We start from the raw sequence: 17,071 nt of genomic DNA, 5'->3' as shown, positions 1-17,071 counted from the left end.
CCTCCAAACCAGGGAATCCCCTGCCCCCGCCCTCTCTCTCACACACAAATACATACTGGGTCTTGTTCCTACAGAACTTTACTTGCTCTGAAAACTGAAAGCAAAAGAAAGGGAGGGGCCGTTCTCCAAAGCCCTTCCTGTTTCCTGCTTCTTGCTCAACCTTAAAGGCACATATTTTAAAAACGGACCTGCAGGAGCTCTAAAACTACATGGTAATTGTGGGGGGTGGGGCTTCCCCCACTGGCCAGCTGGCTGGGGGCAGGGAGAAGCCTTTAAAAACAGGGGATCCCCCACTAGGACCTGGGGATTGGGAAGCCTACCAGGATATATGGCAAGAAAATGTGGTAGAATGACCAGATGCAAAGAAGAATAGTGCTTCTGCACTGTAAATAGTTAAGTGGGATGAGGGATTTTCAACAGGTGCAGTTTGTTGTACAGCAGTGACAAAATAGGCATCTGTTGAATTACCTGCTTTGATAAATCTACTGTGCAACCCTAGGAAGAATTACTACAGAAAAGTACATCATTTCAGTGGGTTTAGGCTGGAATTACTCTGTATAGGACAATACCGCCATCATTCTAAAACGTATTGTGCCTAGGCTTCCCAACCCTCCTGCCCTGGCGGGGGACCCCAGGATTTCCACCCTCTTCCCCCGCTCCCCAAAAAAACGGAAGCAGGGGAGCATGGCGAGCTGCCCTATCCTGGAGCGGGTGAGGCCGCTGCGCCGCTGCCGCCCCCTCCCCACCCACCGCAGCTGCTCCTCCGAGATGGGCTTAGACTGAGCCCATCTTGGAGGAGCAGCCAAGAGGCAGCAGCAGCGCAGGCAAAACCAGAGAAGGGGAGGGCGGAGACAGGCCAGGAGCATGGCGAGCCGCGAATCCGGGCCCTTCTAGGACCTGGACTCGTGGCTCGCCACGCCCCCGGCCCGCCTGCACCCCCCCTCCGATTTCACCCCAGAGGCGGAGCAGAGCGGGCGAGGCCGCCGCGCTGCTGCCGCCCCCCCGCCCCACTGCAGCTGCTCCTCCGAGAAGGGCTCAGCCTGAGCCCATCTCAGAGGAGCAGCCACGGCGAGCGGAGAAGAGGCGGCAGCTGCGCAGCGGCGTCGCCCGCTCTGAGACGGGGTGGCTCGCCATGCTCCCCGGCGCCGTTTCCCCCCCTCCCCCTAGCTCCACCCCAGTGTCTCCTGGCTCCACCCCCAAAGTCCCCAGATATTTCTGGGATTGGATTTGGCAACCCTAATTGTGCCTGAGTATCATGATCCTAGGCCTAATGAGGCCTACAGGCTCCAGGGAAGCCTATATCAGAGTAGTTACAGGGCGTACATTTCCCACAATCCCTTCTATCTCCCTGATTGAGTGGGCAGCAGTTTTGAACTTGCCCAGTGGAGACCAGAGAAGAAGACGATGACATTGGATTTATATTCCACCCTCCACTCAGAGTGTCTCACAATCTCCTTTATCTTCCTCCCCCACAACAAACACCCTGTGAGGTGGGGGGGGGGGGCTGAGAGGACTCTCACAGCAGCTGCCCTTTCAAGGACAACTTCTGCCAGAGCTATGGCTGACCCAAGGCCATTCCAGCAGGTGCAAATGGAGGAGTGGGTTCTCCCACCTGGTTCTCTCAGATAAGAGTCTGCACACTTAATCACTACACCAAACTGGCTCTCCTGGAATGGGACCTGGAAGGAAGGAAATGAAAGGCCAAGCTAGATAGGGGGAAGTGTTCTCTCTGGAGAGGCGGTAGTCAGGAGGGTTCTCTCTTCCGAACAGTGGTCAGTTGGAATTAGAGGAAGGGGACGTATAGCTAGTTGCTGCCCTAGAATTCTGATTCCACTCCCAGAGCTGTCATTTCTCCCTGGGGATTGCAGGGCTTGAAATCAGCAGGAGCTCACAAGAATCCAGCTCCTGAACTTCCAGTCTGATACACAGATCCTGGGGTATATGCAAATGAATATGCTACTGAGCTCCTGCAGGTTTTTCCCTACAAAATGACCCCTGGGGGGGGGGGATTGTCCTCCCAGAGCACTAATTCTGGTCCCAGAGTCTGTCATTCTAGGCCCAGGACAGGCTTTTCAAAATCCATCCCACATTTTCACTGCAACTTTAGTGTGCTATAGTATATTCCAGTGGAGCCCATGCAAGTCAGTTGGCATTCCTGGCTGCCATTATAACCCACAGTTTCCAATAAGCATTCCATCATTCCATTTTAATACATCCTGTCATGTACACCATCCACCTTCCTTGTCTAATCCAGTTTGTTTTCCTGAAGGTATTGTACTCCTAGTATATTCCCAGCTTCATCTCAATTTCCACCCTTCTTTGCCTACAAATAGGAGTTAGAGAAGAGTGAGTAAAAGGAAAACAACAGGTTCTACCGAACTCACTGAGCATGCTTAAAAAAACAATTAGGCGTTGTTAAAGGAGGACAGGTGCATTCCATGAGGGTCAGTAGGTCACAGGTGGGATATATCCCAGATCAAAAGCGCCCTGTACGTACAAACCTAGCCTATGCTGCGAGAGAGAAGTGCTAGCATAGTTTCTCTCTGACGCGCTCTTTTTGGCTAGAAGAACCATTCAGCCATGTGAGCACTCTGCTGAGTCTGACTCTGAAATCAATGTTTATTGCTGAGAGGCAAGGGAACATGCGCCATCATACTCCGTCTCATCTATAAAAATGGCTTCGGCGGAGCTGTTAACGCAGAAACTGGAAGCTATGACGATGTTAGCAGCTGTCTCAGACCCGATCACTGGCTGGTGCTTCTTTGGTATTACTTTGCTGGTAGGCGGCTGAAACAACTAACTCTCCTCTTCCCGCCAGCTGGCTCTCTAGCCAGTTTCTTTTCCTGCCACTCTGAGAAATGACTGGGTCCCGGTCTTCCATCCTCTGTGGTTATGGGTGCACTGGGCTGGGTATGAAACTAGGGTGTGGTGGCGGTCATTCATTATTAAACTCGAAGAGGAGACTTTGGGGCGCGTGGAGCAAATCTTTAAACGGAGCAGTTCCGCAGGGTTAAGCCGTTGCCATTGAAGCAACAAGCAATTTTAATCCCTTTAGTCTAATTAGCGCACTTTAAGGAAGGAGAACTATCCATTTAGACATCGTTCACTAACGTAAAGGGTTGTGACAGTAACCCCAACAAATGCTTCTAAGAATGATGTTCGGTTTCTACGATACTTTAATCTTGAATAGAGCCAAAGCAAGACTTTGTAGCCTCCTTCCTGACACCAAAAGCGAAAAGGATCGTCCTGTTGCCCTTTATGTCAAGTATTGCTATTTTAAAGGAGTTCACTAAACCGAAACCAGCGGTGGCACAAAGCTTTTGTAATCTGCGTTTATTCCCTCGGCAAAGAGCCCAGCTAAGCAAACTAACACTACGAGATGCTCATTGGCTGGCTATGCTGCAATAACAGCCAATCGCAACGCTCCTAGGAGCTTCGCGCGTAGAATATTGTTTAGCCGTTTCCTTGGTGACGGTTTTCAGGCTGGCCCTTTTTCTCCCGTCGACCCGCTGCCTCCAGTTGGCTCCTCCTCCCCTTCGGCGGCAGCATCGTTTCGTTTTGTGCTGTCTTTGTTGCCGGAAGTTAAGATGGTGGCCTTCACTGCTGAGTCTGACCTAGTCACAGGCTGGTGCCTGTTCGGCATCGCTTTGCTGGTAGGAGACCGGAGGGCAGATAATTGGGACTTTTCTCTATTCTTCTGCTTTGCGGCCTGGACTTTACAAATCGCACCCTTAATTTCCGCTTCCGCTGCTTTCTGCGCATCCCTGGCGCTGTTGCTTCCCCAGTTTGGGTTCTTGCGGGGGGGAGGGACGTAAATCTCCCGGGGTGCCTCCTTTTTAAGGAGCCTCGTTTTTAAAAGGAGGGGAACGAGACTTATATATCCCCACGCGTGCGAGGCCACTCTTGTACTTGTTTACTTGGGACTAAGTCATACAGCGTTCAGTAGGCTTACCTGGTAAGGGTACGTAGGATTTTGCTTCTCTAATTCCAAAATGTGTTTATAAAACGCACGCACGCGAGCGTACATACATTCCAGTAGAAAGTGCTGCTGAATTTAGAGGGGTTGGATTTGGGGACAGGAGAGAGACTGGGCTGAAGCGGTTTTCCCAGGACCATGGTTGTCTTTTGTTTTTTAAAGACACCTTAAAACAGAAGAGTACTTGGTTGCCTTTTCGGCTGCTCGCTTTGCAGTGGGTATAGGATGCATTCCGCAGAGGGTTATGCCCTGTTGCACTTTTCAGTCAGAGGATAGCAACGGTAGGAGAGAAGAGACTACTGAACTCTGTGTTACTCGTTATGAAATATGAGGTCAGTATGGTAAACCTCTCCTTTGTGACTTACTACCCTGTGGCTGATATGCTTGTTTACCACATAAAGGGCGTGGTTTGCTTCAGGCAGCCTGCAGTATTATAATTCTGCCCTCAGCACACACCTGCAGTCCTATTCTGCCAAATCATTTGTTTGCCGTGGAAATAGGTACCACAAATCCCTGGGAGCAGGAACAATTTCTGTCTTTCCCACTCATGTGTTTAGAGTACTGCGTGAATATAATATTCCTCAAAACCACCAGGTTTCTTCCCCAAGCCAAGTCATTCAGTCATGCATGAAATCATAGTGTTGTATTTTATCTAGGGCATGTCATGCCTGGACTGTAGCAATGAATGAGTGCAAGGTTGAGGAGAGGGGGAAGTCTTATAGATCAACTTGCTTTACCATGGCTGCAATCACACATGCTAAATAATGCAGTTTCAACCCACTTTAAATTCACTTTCAAACTGGGTTTTGTCAGTTCACACAGTAACATCCAGTTGGAAAGTGCATTAAAAGTGGATTGAAAGTGCATTATTTGGCATGTATGATCACAGCCCGTGTTGAGTTTTTTTACATACTATATGTGTCTCCTATTCTACCTTAATTAATCTGAGAAAAATAGTCTCTTGGTTCAAGCAACAGTTGACATGATTTAGGTACGTATTTCAGCTTTGCCATTCAGCTTACATTAAAGAGATGGGAAATCTGTCCCTCTGTTGAGCTTACTGCAGGTGTTGGTATACACATTGATAGGATCATGCTGCACTTCCGCTCAGGTCTTGACAGATATTGTTTGCATGGTCACAGCTAGTGTAGGCTCCTTTGCAGAGGCGACAGTGGTCAAGGGCATGCATGGAGAAGCCAAGCCAGAGTCCTAGTTCTTCCCCTCTTTCCTCTGTTTACTGAGGGCCTGGATAGTATTCCATTTGTAAAATGCAGTAGTACAGTATGGCTAAGGAGAATGTGATCTTATTCTCAAGACTGTAATTATGTGTGGGAGTAAAATTTCATTGATGCCAGTGGAACATCCCTCAAAATATGTGTACAGTAGGACTCCTGATTTCTAATTTTTTTCTGTACAAATGGTTTATCCTTACAGTCATTTCAGAGGCAATGTTCTTACTCTTGTCACTTCACTGATGGAGCCCAAATACAGACTTGGCTAGGTACACCTGAAGCATTTCATGACTGAGTACATATTTCAGCATAGCAAAACTGTGACGTCTTTGAACTCGGTTACAGTAACTTTTTTGTATTGTTTTAGGTTATTCTGGCTTTCTGCTGGGTTTATGTTCGCAAATACCAGAGTAGACGGGAAAGTGAAGTGATTTCTACCATTACCTCTATTTTTGCCTTGGCAATTGCACTTATTACATCAGCACTCTTACCAGTGGATATTTTTCTAGTTTCTTATGTGAAGAATCAAAATGGGACATTTAAGGTATGTATTGATCATCCCCTGCTGCTGCTAATATAATTTCCCCCCCAAATTATCTTCTGTTCTTGGATTTATTCGGTAATTTCTGTTCTGCTTTGTGTTGTGTTTTAAACTTGCAGTCAACACTTAGTCATTTAATGGAATAATGATGGGGCTGTTATTGCATTTATAAAAATGTTAATTGTGATCCCATTGCAATTACTTGAATGCATGCAGAAAACCTGCTGAACTGCAGAACAAAGCATTACTCAAAGTGATGAAGGCGTGACTTGATATGGGCATGAACTACAAATGACTTCAAAGTTAGTTATGGAATTTGGAATTTATAAGAAATGCAAATCTAATTGGGTGTTGTGTCTCCTTGTGCAAAGTATCAGAGCTAAATTGGTTTCTGTGATACCTTTTTGAAAAAAAAAACTTGTTTATGTTCTTCCTCCACTCTTGCCTTTCATGCTTCGACTGGTTTTTTTTTAATAATGGTATAATTTAATAACCTTTAATGGCATAACAGTTGCAAATAAAAATACACAGAATATAAAAATTTAAACATTGGAGATAAAATCAAAATGAAACCGAGCTTACGGATGCATTCATACATGGTCAGATTTAAATTTAAGGATGTCAGCCAAAAATTTTGCCACAGCCTCGCTAACCTCCCCCTCAGTATCATTCAATAAATAATAACAGGGTGGCAGAATAGACAAATCTGGGGAGAAAGAAAGCTTACAAAATAAATCTTTATGGAGATTATGATAAAAGGAGCAATCAAGCAATATATGCTGAATTGAGTTGGGAATATTCGCTCCACAGGAACAGAGCCTAAAGGGACTCGATGATATCTCCCTTGTAAAACTTTGGAGGGAAATGCATTTAGTCTAGCCAACATAAATGCCCTGCGATGACTTGAAATGGTTAAGTCTGGTAGATAATGGGGCATTTTGCCGCAGAAAGCATATGGTATGATTAAGGGAACTTAAAAGAGAGACTGTAATAATCAGATTCCAATGAAATGCAGGAACCTATAGGTATGGTCTAGTCTAGCAGCGATATTCCACATTCTTTTAACAATGGTTAGATGATCAAGAGTGGCTTGCAGAATCAGTTTCCTCCTCCCACTTCCATCATCTTGCCTACCATTAATTATGGCATGCATTATGACTTCACTGGCATAACCAAAGCGACTGTTTACTATGTGACTTTTAGGTCTGGTTGACCACAGTTGCTAATGTCTGCTTTAAAGGCTTGTTATGATGCTGGTATGGCTGTAGCTCAGCAGCATTTTTAATACCAGCCTGGAAAAAAAGAAAGAATTTGTGTGGCACCGGAAGGGAATGGGAAAGAGCATTCTCCTGGTTGAATGATGGCTAAATTATATTTGAGTGTGTCCAATAGTATTTAACAAACAGGTTATTAAATTGTGTTGCAAAGTGTGGTGTGAAATGGGGTATAAAACCAAAACAGTCGGGTATGAGAAGAATTATGCACAATTAAGCACATACAGGTAGAAGCAGAAAGATCTATTAGTCTCTCCTAATACTTTAGCATTATTTTAAAATACTTTAGTTTGGTATGTATTTATTGGGCTTTTTAAAACAGAATGAACAGCAGTATGCTCATAAAATAGGTAATGGTTTGTTTGCTTTTGATAACATTCTTGGAGGGAAAGTTGTAAAACAAAAAGCTGCTTGGCTTGTGGGAAAAGCAGAAATTATTTTTGAATATGTGAGAGTGCTCATATTGGATTTGCTTATCTATTATCCTATCCTGAACTGAATAGCCCAAGTGACCCCAATCTTGTCAGCTCATGGAAGCTAAGCAGGGTAGGCCCTGGCTAGTATTTTGAAGGGAGATCACTAAGGAATACTAGGGTTGGGACACAGAGGCAGGCAGTGACAAACCACCTCTGAACATCTATTGCTTCGAAAACCTTATAGGATCACCATAAATCAGCTGTGACAATGGCAAAAAGAAAGAAAAATCTAGTGCTCTAGTGTTCTTTAATTTATGCCCCTTCTCTGTAGCTGACAATACTTTATCTATGGAAACTTTGACAAATGAAATGCTTTTCAGATTCTAGTCAGAACCAGGTGAATACTGTGCTGTGCAGATTTGTTACTCTGTTCTGTTTCCAAGATTCACTGTGCTGCTTTCAAAAGCTCAGCTTTCTTAGTGAGAACGAGAAAGATGGAAAGAAGCAAGATACTGGGGAGGTTGGTTTTTGAGGGCCTTGAAGTCATCATCTGAGTACTGGAGATTTAGCTCAGTATCTGATTTTTAATTAAAGACTATCAAAATAATTTGGGACTATCTTCTCCATTTGCTGCTTAGCCAACTGTAAGGGCCAAAGCATCTTAGTCATGTTGAGATGGCCTTTGAATACATGCAGTTGTATAGACTGACACAAGTGGAGAGTAAATCCTAATGGCTCAACAAATTGGGGAAAAATTGTGAAGGTAGGATAACCCAGGCTAGCTGGATCTTGGATGCTAAGCAGAGTACCAGGGTTGCTATGCAGAAGCAAACAATGGCAAATTACCTCTGAATGTCTCTTGTCTTGAAAACCCTATGGGGTTGCCAGAAGTTGGCTGTCATTTGACAGCAAAACCAAGGTATTCCAAATATCAGTTATAAAGCTATGGCAGCATTTAAAATGATGTGTCAGACAAATGTTTTCAGGGTTTTATTGCAAGTCTATGTATTATCAAAAGGTTCACTACTTGTCTTTCTCCCAATTTTTCACCAAGTGATTTGTTCCAAATTCAGAAGCAAGCTACAGTTTGTTTTAAATTGAGAATCTAGTTTTGGTTGAGCATCTTGCTTTCACTCTCTCCCTTTGCTAGGTGTTGCGTATAAGTAAAATAATATTCTGGGGTTTTTTTCATGGTGGAAGAAGTTTTTTCCCCATTTCTTTCAAATGCAGAAGTAATTGTATTTTTAAAAATGGCTTTTATTTGTGGTAACAGACCACAGAAGCTGTACAGTGAAAAATATTGTTCCCTTAGTATGAGATTTCTGTTCTAATTTCTAAGCAGTTTTCATAACTGTCTGTTTTCTTACTGATAGCTATAGCAGTTTCTCTAGCTGAGTCAATACAAACCTATGAAGGCTAGGGAGAAAAACCTGTAAAATAATTCGGGGGGGGGGAAGGGAAAAGCACTTGTGCTTACAGGTTTCTTGAGGGATTTTGACACAAATTAAAACAAATGTGGTAAGGTAAGGTAAATTTATTTTTGTATCCTGCCCTCCCCCGCCAAAGGCAGGCTCAGGGCGGCTCACAGACATGGAACAACCATGATTTCAATAAAATACAATCAATACAATACAATAAGACAAATTAAAATACAATTAAATTACCATTATAAGTTAGGATAAAATTAGATAAAACAGCTGTTATATGTTAATAATTAATAATTATGTTAGTAATGTGTCACCCCACACTGCCACATAAAGTAGAAAGTTTTCTCAGCATCCTATGAATGTTGGTTCTAGGTGTTTCTGGCCCAGGGCCATAAACATAGATATGCTGTGTAGTAGTGGAGTTGTGAGTTTTAATTTTTTTAAAACTCTTATTCATGCCCATATTTTAATATGCAAGTGTTTTCTAAGTCACACTGGACAACGGAAAGCAGCTGTCTTCTATGTATTATTCAGAACATTCTGATTGCACGTGTAGTTGAATGTGGCAACAGCATGTGCTGTCTTGATGCTAAGATGTAGTTCTCAGAAATTGCTGAGATGGATAATGGTTGTCTTGATCAGATACATGGAGAGTTGTGAGAGTGAGCTTTTATGCATCAGTTCCAAACCTGTTTGCTTTATGTCAATCACATCCTCTTGCTTTTTGAAATCACATCCTCTTGCTTTTTGAATGCATTCTCGTATATACTGTTTATTGCATTCCTGGAACAACTCATGTTTAAACTTAGTTCTCAGGTTGTGGATGGATTTATTGGAATGTCTCATGTTTGTTGTGGTTAAATGGGAATGAGTGCCTTAGAGACCATTACATCAAGTATCTGTTAAAATAACTTTGTTTGATAAGCCTGCTTTAAGTTATTCTGGCTGCATAAATGTGAGGGAGATTGATGTGATTGTTTTATCAGTGACAGCAAACTTAAACATGCACATAATAAGTTATCTGAGAACTACTGTAAAAAAGAGGGAAGATTAACACCTGAGCTATTTGTTTATTTTATTCTACTGTGCTGTTGATGAATGTCAACCTGCAAGGTGGCGAAAAAGTAAGGAAAACCAAGCTAGAAAAATAACAGTGACTGTGTAGTTACAATGCAATAATAATATAAAACCATCTGACAGATGTCAGTTTAAAAATCTTTGAAGAGTTCATAAAACCAAGTTTGAGAGCCAGTTTGGTGTAGTCAACAGTAGCTCTGCAGATGTTTTTTGCCTACAACTCCCATCAGCCCCAGCCAGCATGGCCAATGGCTGGGGCTGATGGGAGTTGTAGGCAAAAAACATCTGGAGAGCTAACGTTGGCCACCCCTGGTGTAGTGGTTAAGTGTGTGGACTCTTATTTGGGAGAACCGGGTTTGATTTTCCACTCCTGCACTCCACCACTTGCACCTGCTGGAATGGCCTCGGGTCAGCCATAGCTCTGGCAGAGGTTGTCCTTGAAAGGGTAGCTGCTGTGAGAGTCCTCTCAGCCCCACCCACCTCACAGGGTGTCTATTGTGGGGGAGGAAGATAAAGGAGATTGTGAGCCGCTCTGAGATTCGGAGTGGAGGGCGGGATATAAATCCAATATCATCTTCTTCAAGTAAAACATTCAACGAAATCCTAAAAATATGTCCTGTTTACAAGTTGGAGCGGAGGTGCTCCTTCAAGTGCCTTGATCTCAAACTTTGTTGCTTTAAAAGTCAACTTTGAATTGCTCTCTAGAAATGGATAAGTAGTCAGTAGATGACAAAGCATTTGGTTATTCAGGTTGGATCCCTTGATGTTTCATTTTGCACCAGATAACTTTCAGTTTTCTGAAAAGTCTTCTAAAGCATTCTCAGATAAAGTCTCCTGTGATTATCTGGAAGTGGTCATGTGACCATGTCCAGATCTGCTTGTGTGACGGTAATGAACAGGTTAACAAGAAGACGACGCAGAGCCTGCGTCAGATGACCTGAGGGTGGGGGCCAGAGTGCTCGGAACTCTCAGAGGTCATTGACAGCTAATGGCTGAGGGCAGTTAGTGTCAGACGGAGTCTGAGGGAGACTGCTGAAGAGAGCAGTTGGTCTGAGAAGAAGCTGAGACAGGAGCTGAGGAGAGTCTTCGGGAGAAGCAGAGCTCACGGTTCACTCTATAAAGACAGCCAAGGGGCTCTGTGTGACTAGAGAAGAGTCACAGTAAAAGACCTGAGAGGTCACAGACACAGAGACACTTCTCTTAAGAGCTAAAGAGGTGGTTGAGGGAAAGATGTGGGTCTAGAAGTCTGAAGGGTTGGGAGAAGAGACACCAGTCGACTTAAGGGACTTGGCACATTATACCCAAGAGGCCAACCCAGAATAGTGTTGGAGAGTGAAAGCTGTATGATCTGTGAAACCTGAAAGACCTAAGCAAACTTGATATTATAAAGCCTGAACTATGAAGAAACTGTTAACTGCTTGAGATACAATATAGCCCATGTATATATTTCCCATTCCCCAGTTGAAGATGGTGTGTGTATGTTAATAAATTTCTGTGGTTTACTTTAAAGTTCTCTGGTGCCAGTATATTGGGAAAACTATCAAAACTGCTGTGGTCCCCTACCAACTAAGTTTATATCCATCTGAAAGCAAAACAAAACCCCCGAAGAGACTAGTAGTGAGAAATCCATATTACAACCACCCCTTGCGTTTCATAGTCGTGAGGTGAAATTCAAAAGGGAGAACTGAGGTGGAAAAGGGGCTGGGGTAGCCATAAGTCGCATATAGAAGCGATCCAGTGAGACCGCCAGGCGCGCTGTTATAACATGCCTAAAGACTGGCCACAGTTGTCAAGCCAAAACAAGTTAGTGAGACACTTTGCAGACCCCACAGCCTTCCTCTCAAGAAGCAGGGTAGGATTTGAGAGCAGTTCCAGACTGTGAATTTGCTTCTTTGTGGAGAGTGGATATTCATAAAGTCAGTGTTATACATCCAATCATGAGCATCAGCAGTTCCATTTTGATTGAGTTACGTTTCATTTTGTTTGTCCATCTGCCCCCCCATACCACCTCTGAGAGCCAGTTTGGTATAGTGGTTAAGTGCACGGAGTCTTGTCTGAGAGAACTGGGTTTGATTCCCCACTCCTCCACTTGAACCTGCTGGAACGGCCTTGGGTCAGCCATAGCTTTCACAGGAGTTGTCCTTGAAAGGGCAGCTGCTGTAAAAAGCTCTCTCAGCCCCACCTACCTCACAGGGTGTCTGTTGTGTGCGAGGGGGAAGGCAAAGGAGATTGTGACTGCTCTTAGATTCAGAGTATAGGGTGGAATATAAGTCCAATATCCTTCTCTGGACACCAATTCTTCTGTGTTTCTATATAATATGTCAAAGGAAAGAGTGGTGTATGACTTCCATACTGTTGGCTCCCTGTTGCAGATCTTCCCATGCTTATATGAATAAACTAGCTCACAAGTGCTTGATTTTTTTTTTAAAGGGATTCATAATTCTGTAAATTTTTTGATGTTACAGATAACTTTCCCCCAAATCTGCTTCACTTAATGGCCACTGAAGCGGGCACTTGGCTTATAGAATTAGCTAATGATGAACTTGATTTCAGCTATTTTGAAGGGAAACCATTTGCAGTACCTATTTCCCCCTGTTATCAGTCTTGATCTAATTCAAGGTTAGAGTAGTAACATTGCCCCTGTAGTGACAAGCCGCATATATGAGGATATTATGAGATCCCATCTGGGCAGAGACAAAGTCCAGGCTTGCTTAGTCTAGTCAAAGTTGTTTGTTTGACTATCAGCCATATTCTGGGTCCATACAGTCAAAATCTTAACAGTATGGTCGCCCCATTCTTCCACCAATATCTTCATTCACCAACTTCACTATTGTTCCTCACTGTGTCATATTTCATTCTTTCCCAGTCATCTTTCCATTGCTATCCATACTGTGGTCTGCAAATAAGAAATAAAGTTTGCAACCATAAAATAACTGGATGAGGTTGAATTTGGGGTAGGAAATGGGGAGTTCAGAGAGAAGCAGAGATTAATGTTTTGTAAAAATTTTCATCCTCCTGGTTACCATTTAAATACCATATTCTTGAAGAAAATATGGTTTTCTCATTGCTGGCAAATCATGTGCAAGAAATTTTAACAGGAGTTAGCCCTTTTAGAAGATTTCCCAATATATTCTGGTAAAAACTGATAGAAGAGATAAGGTTATATTTAGTTATTCATTGAGGGTACTTGTTTCTGCAGATGAGCATGGGCCTAATTCCCAAGTTTTACACCTGTGCTGTGGTAAATGTGGGATTGTGCTATTAGCATCCATTGAGAAAATACAAAATTAAAATTCTCTTTTTCAAGTAGTGCTTAATTGGACTTGACTCAATGACAGATAATTTCCCACTAGCTTTCTAAACCTTAGAGTTACTTGTAAATGTCAAAATTTACTATAAAACACTTAAAATAACAAATAGAGACTGAAGAGAAGCTAGAATTTATGTATCCCAGTGTTCAAATTATAATTCTTAAAATGGTAGGTCACTACACAGTGACCACATTCTGTAATGGTATAGCCTACCTTTTTGTTCTTTAACCCTCGTCAGGAATTGGCAGATGAGCAACCAGCTGTATTCTCAGTCCTCAAAGTCTTGATTTGTTAGTAAGATGGGTCTTAAGATCTTCCCTGCTTTCATCCCACAGCTTTGCTTATAATATCTTGTTAATCATTAGTTTTGGTGATATCCAGTGGCAGTTCTCTGTATAAAACACAGCACTGATTCAACATTGCTCTTTAGGTAAACTGGTAATGGCCTAGTCTGGAGTTGTACAATTTCAGTTCATCTAATCATGCAAATTAAAAGGCTAGATGTAAACTAGAAGTTACTTTTATAACTGTTCTTGTACACAGAATATACAGATTGCTATTTTTTTCTTTCCCTTGTTAACGTCTTTAGGACTGGGCTGATCCAAATGTTACAAGACATATTGAAGATACAGTGCTCTATGCGTATTACAGTGAGTATTGTAAAACTGCTGTATTCATGTACCTTTGTGACCTATTTTCCATGTGCTTACAATGGGTTGGATCCAGTCTTAAGTTTTTGGTCAGTGGAATGGAACTTTCCTGCCTCTCAGTTCCTACTGTAGCCTGCTGATCTCTAGCAAATGTTGCTCCTGTGGATATGGGATCTTGAGGAACAACATGAGGAGGAATCTGCAGCGAGAAGGGGAAATTAGTTTTGATATGCTTTGATTTCACCTTAGTGGAATATGTGTTTGGGGGGGGGGAATAGTCTTGGATTATGAAGTATATCCTAATGAAATAGTTTTTCATTCTACTGTAGCATTGATTGCATCCTATGTTGGCATCCTACTTTAAAACATAGGCATAGCAGTGACTGCAAAATGCGTTCTGAATGTAGGGCTTGGTTCCACAGAATGATTCCATAAATAGAATTATTTCTGACAGTGATGTGCTGCTTTCTTGCCTCCCTTCTCCTGCTGCAGCTCAGAATGTCCCCTGAAATGCTGCTCCTGTTTCCCGCTAATAATGTTTTTGGGGAGCATTTGGGGCTGCAGCAGCAGAGGGAAGGAGAGAAAATTACCCTGTGCTGACGGAAGTCCTGCCATCAGCAGAAGTAACCCACTAAATGTATATAAATAGTGTAGAAAAGCAGCATCAGTAGTTAATTGGGGGTTCTAAATAATCTTATTGGTTCATATGTCTAGTTTCTGGATTCGTTCAATCAGAATTTTAATTGTAGGGTATCAAAATATGCTACTTGCTGCCACATCCGAGCCCCAGCAGCTACTGATATTAAAACAGGACCTTTCCCAGTGCTGGAGGGTTGTCTTATTAACCCTCAGACCAACCCACAGAAAGATAAGTAAAATTGGGTTGCACTACATAAACTTAAGTACCTGAATTCTTTTGTTTGGTGCTGTATTTACTATCTGGTAGCTAAACTTTCTACCAGTACTTAAGGACCAAAAGAGAGACTCCAGTTAAAATAAAAAACAGAGTTCATTTACAGAAGTAGTTCAAAGGTTAAAAGAACAGGAATAGGTGTGCAAACAAAAACAGATAACACAAAAACAATAAACCTGTCTAGACTAGCCTGGGCTAACACTTGGGACAGTACTTGCTTACTCAAAGGCTGCTCCTGAGAGAAGTACTCTTTCAGCTGCACAGCTTTGTGGGAGAGAATGGAGAGTTCTGAGGTAAATCGCACAAAGAAACTTGGTTTTTGTCCTTAGTATCAACTGGAACAAATTGCCTCTCTCCGACATCCTTCTGGAAGCACTCTTCTTGCATCAGAGGTCATCTCCTTCCTAAAGATTCTGGCAGCATTTCTTCTTCTTACCTTACGGTGGTAACTCCTAGCTTACTTATCTTTGGCTAGCTGTCACACAATTAGCCAATAGCAGTTGGCATGCAATTTAGCCCCCAGGATCTAGATCTTTTTGATCTAAACTGTCACCCTGGATGGCTAGGCGGAGCACTGTCAGTGGGGTTTGACAGCACCAGGTGTTGCTATTTAGCCTGGTGGTTGCCCTTAACCCAGGAATCTTATTACCATGGGGGTAAATAACCCAACAAAGACTCACAGACCAGGGGTAAGACATTACAACACAGATTCTGCCAAGACGTATGTCTTGGGTCCTCAGTTTCTTGACGTAGGGTGTACAGATTGTTTGTGAGATATGTAAACACTGTACAGTTTGTACTGTGTAATAAAGGATTAGTGTTTTCTGTTGTCTTGTTCCTGTTGAATGCAAGCTAAGAATATGAAACAGTTGTATTGGTCATACTGTACTTCAAGTTTTCAGTCTTGCACAGATTTTTTTCTAGCATAGTTGCTCAGAGTTCAGGTTTTTTAAAAAATACTGCTTTCTCCTTCAGTAGGGAAGTCATCAAGTGCACTGGCTTACAAAAGATCTAAATATCATGTGCCAGAAGTCAGGCAAGGCAGAGTCATTCAGTCCAACATCATAGGTCCAGAAGTCAGCCAAGGCAGAGTCAGTGGCGTAGCATCTATAGCATGCATTCCATCCATACTAACAGCCTCCCTGCAACTACTCATCTTAGTTATCAGCAAGTAGTTGGTGTCAGATTATGAGGTGTGCAGTTTGCTGTCTTGTCTATAGCTCTGTTCTCAGTCTTTGTTTGTGGTGCTCTAATAGATCAGGGGTGGCCAGCGGTAGCTCTCCAGATGTTTTTTGCCTACAACTCCAATCAGCCCCAGCCATTGACCATCTGGAGAGCTGCTGTTGGCCACCCCTGATCTAGGTGATGCTGGTGGGCTGGAGTGGCCAGCTGAGGTTCACCGGCTGAATCAGGACTGCAGGGTGTTGGTGGCTCTGTTACCAGCTGCTGGCTGTGAATTCTGTGTATTTTAGCTCATTTTCATGCTTCTGTTAACTCAAGGCTACCTACACAGGGCTCCTCTTCTGAGAAGTCCTTGCTATTGCTGAGCCCTGGCTGACCCGTGACATCCAAGCTTGTTAGGTCACACCTCCTCTCACTGTGGGCAGGGCTATGCAAATTTTTGTGTGACTCTTTTGGGATGGAGCAAGATCACCTCTCCAGTTTGCATAGCCCTAAAAATCCAGCAGGACTTGTCAGCCTGGCTCCACATCTTTTAAAAAAAAGGAAGAAAAAGATTCAATTAGAAAGAAATGAAATAGACGAGCAGCTTCAAATTGTACTGAGATGGAAGACAAAAAAGACCCGGAGGAGGGAGGGCATCTATGGTGGGATCAAAGATGATGAAGGAGACCATGCTCTGGGCATTGGAGAGGAGCTGAAAAGGGACCTGACATTGGCAGCCACTGCTATGGGCAAAGCAGGAAGATATAAGCTTTGAATCTCTCCCTTGTTGCATCATTGCTGCAAGCTATGCAAAGCAACAGACCATGTGGAGCAGACTGCAGCTGAAATCACCTGATGGGACCTGGAAGCTTCCAGGTTGGCAAGCAGTGCACTCATCAGGCAGAGCAGGGTGAACTGAAGCTTCAGATCTCTCCCTTGCTGTGCTGTGGATAGAAGATGCATGAAGGCCCTTGCAGCAGGCCAAGCAGAGTAAATTGTGGTTGAAGATGCCCAATGGGACCTTCAAACTTCTGGGTCAGCAAGCAGCATGTTCATTGGAGAGGGAGGTGAGCAACCCCCCCCCCCCACA

General features: G+C 43.3%; 1 protein-coding gene across 2 annotated transcripts in view; it reads left to right on the top strand.

Moving 5' to 3' along the window:
- Positions 1 to 2,440: 2,440 nt before the first annotated feature.
- The window catches only part of LMBRD1 (LMBR1 domain containing 1), a 95,084-nt gene continuing 80,453 nt past the window's right edge, over positions 2,441 to 17,071 (top strand). Inside the window, exons 1-3 of one of the 2 annotated variants that reach the window (XM_060235498.1) lie at positions 2,441 to 2,779; positions 5,576 to 5,752; positions 13,844 to 13,904. In XM_060235498.1, the coding sequence (XP_060091481.1) occupies positions 2,675 to 2,779; positions 5,576 to 5,752; positions 13,844 to 13,904 (343 nt within the window). In that variant the 5' untranslated portion in view covers positions 2,441 to 2,674. Of the gene's footprint in view, positions 3,654 to 5,575; positions 5,753 to 13,843; positions 13,905 to 17,071 lie in introns of both variants that reach the window. The other variant, XM_060235507.1, reaches the window with a different exon arrangement.

The sequence above is a fragment of the Heteronotia binoei genome, chromosome 1, assembly GCF_032191835.1.
Source record: "Heteronotia binoei isolate CCM8104 ecotype False Entrance Well chromosome 1, APGP_CSIRO_Hbin_v1, whole genome shotgun sequence".
NCBI lineage: Eukaryota > Metazoa > Chordata > Lepidosauria > Squamata > Gekkonidae > Heteronotia > Heteronotia binoei.
Note: the sequence above shows the minus strand (reverse complement) of the source record. Positions and strands in the feature narration are given on the sequence as shown.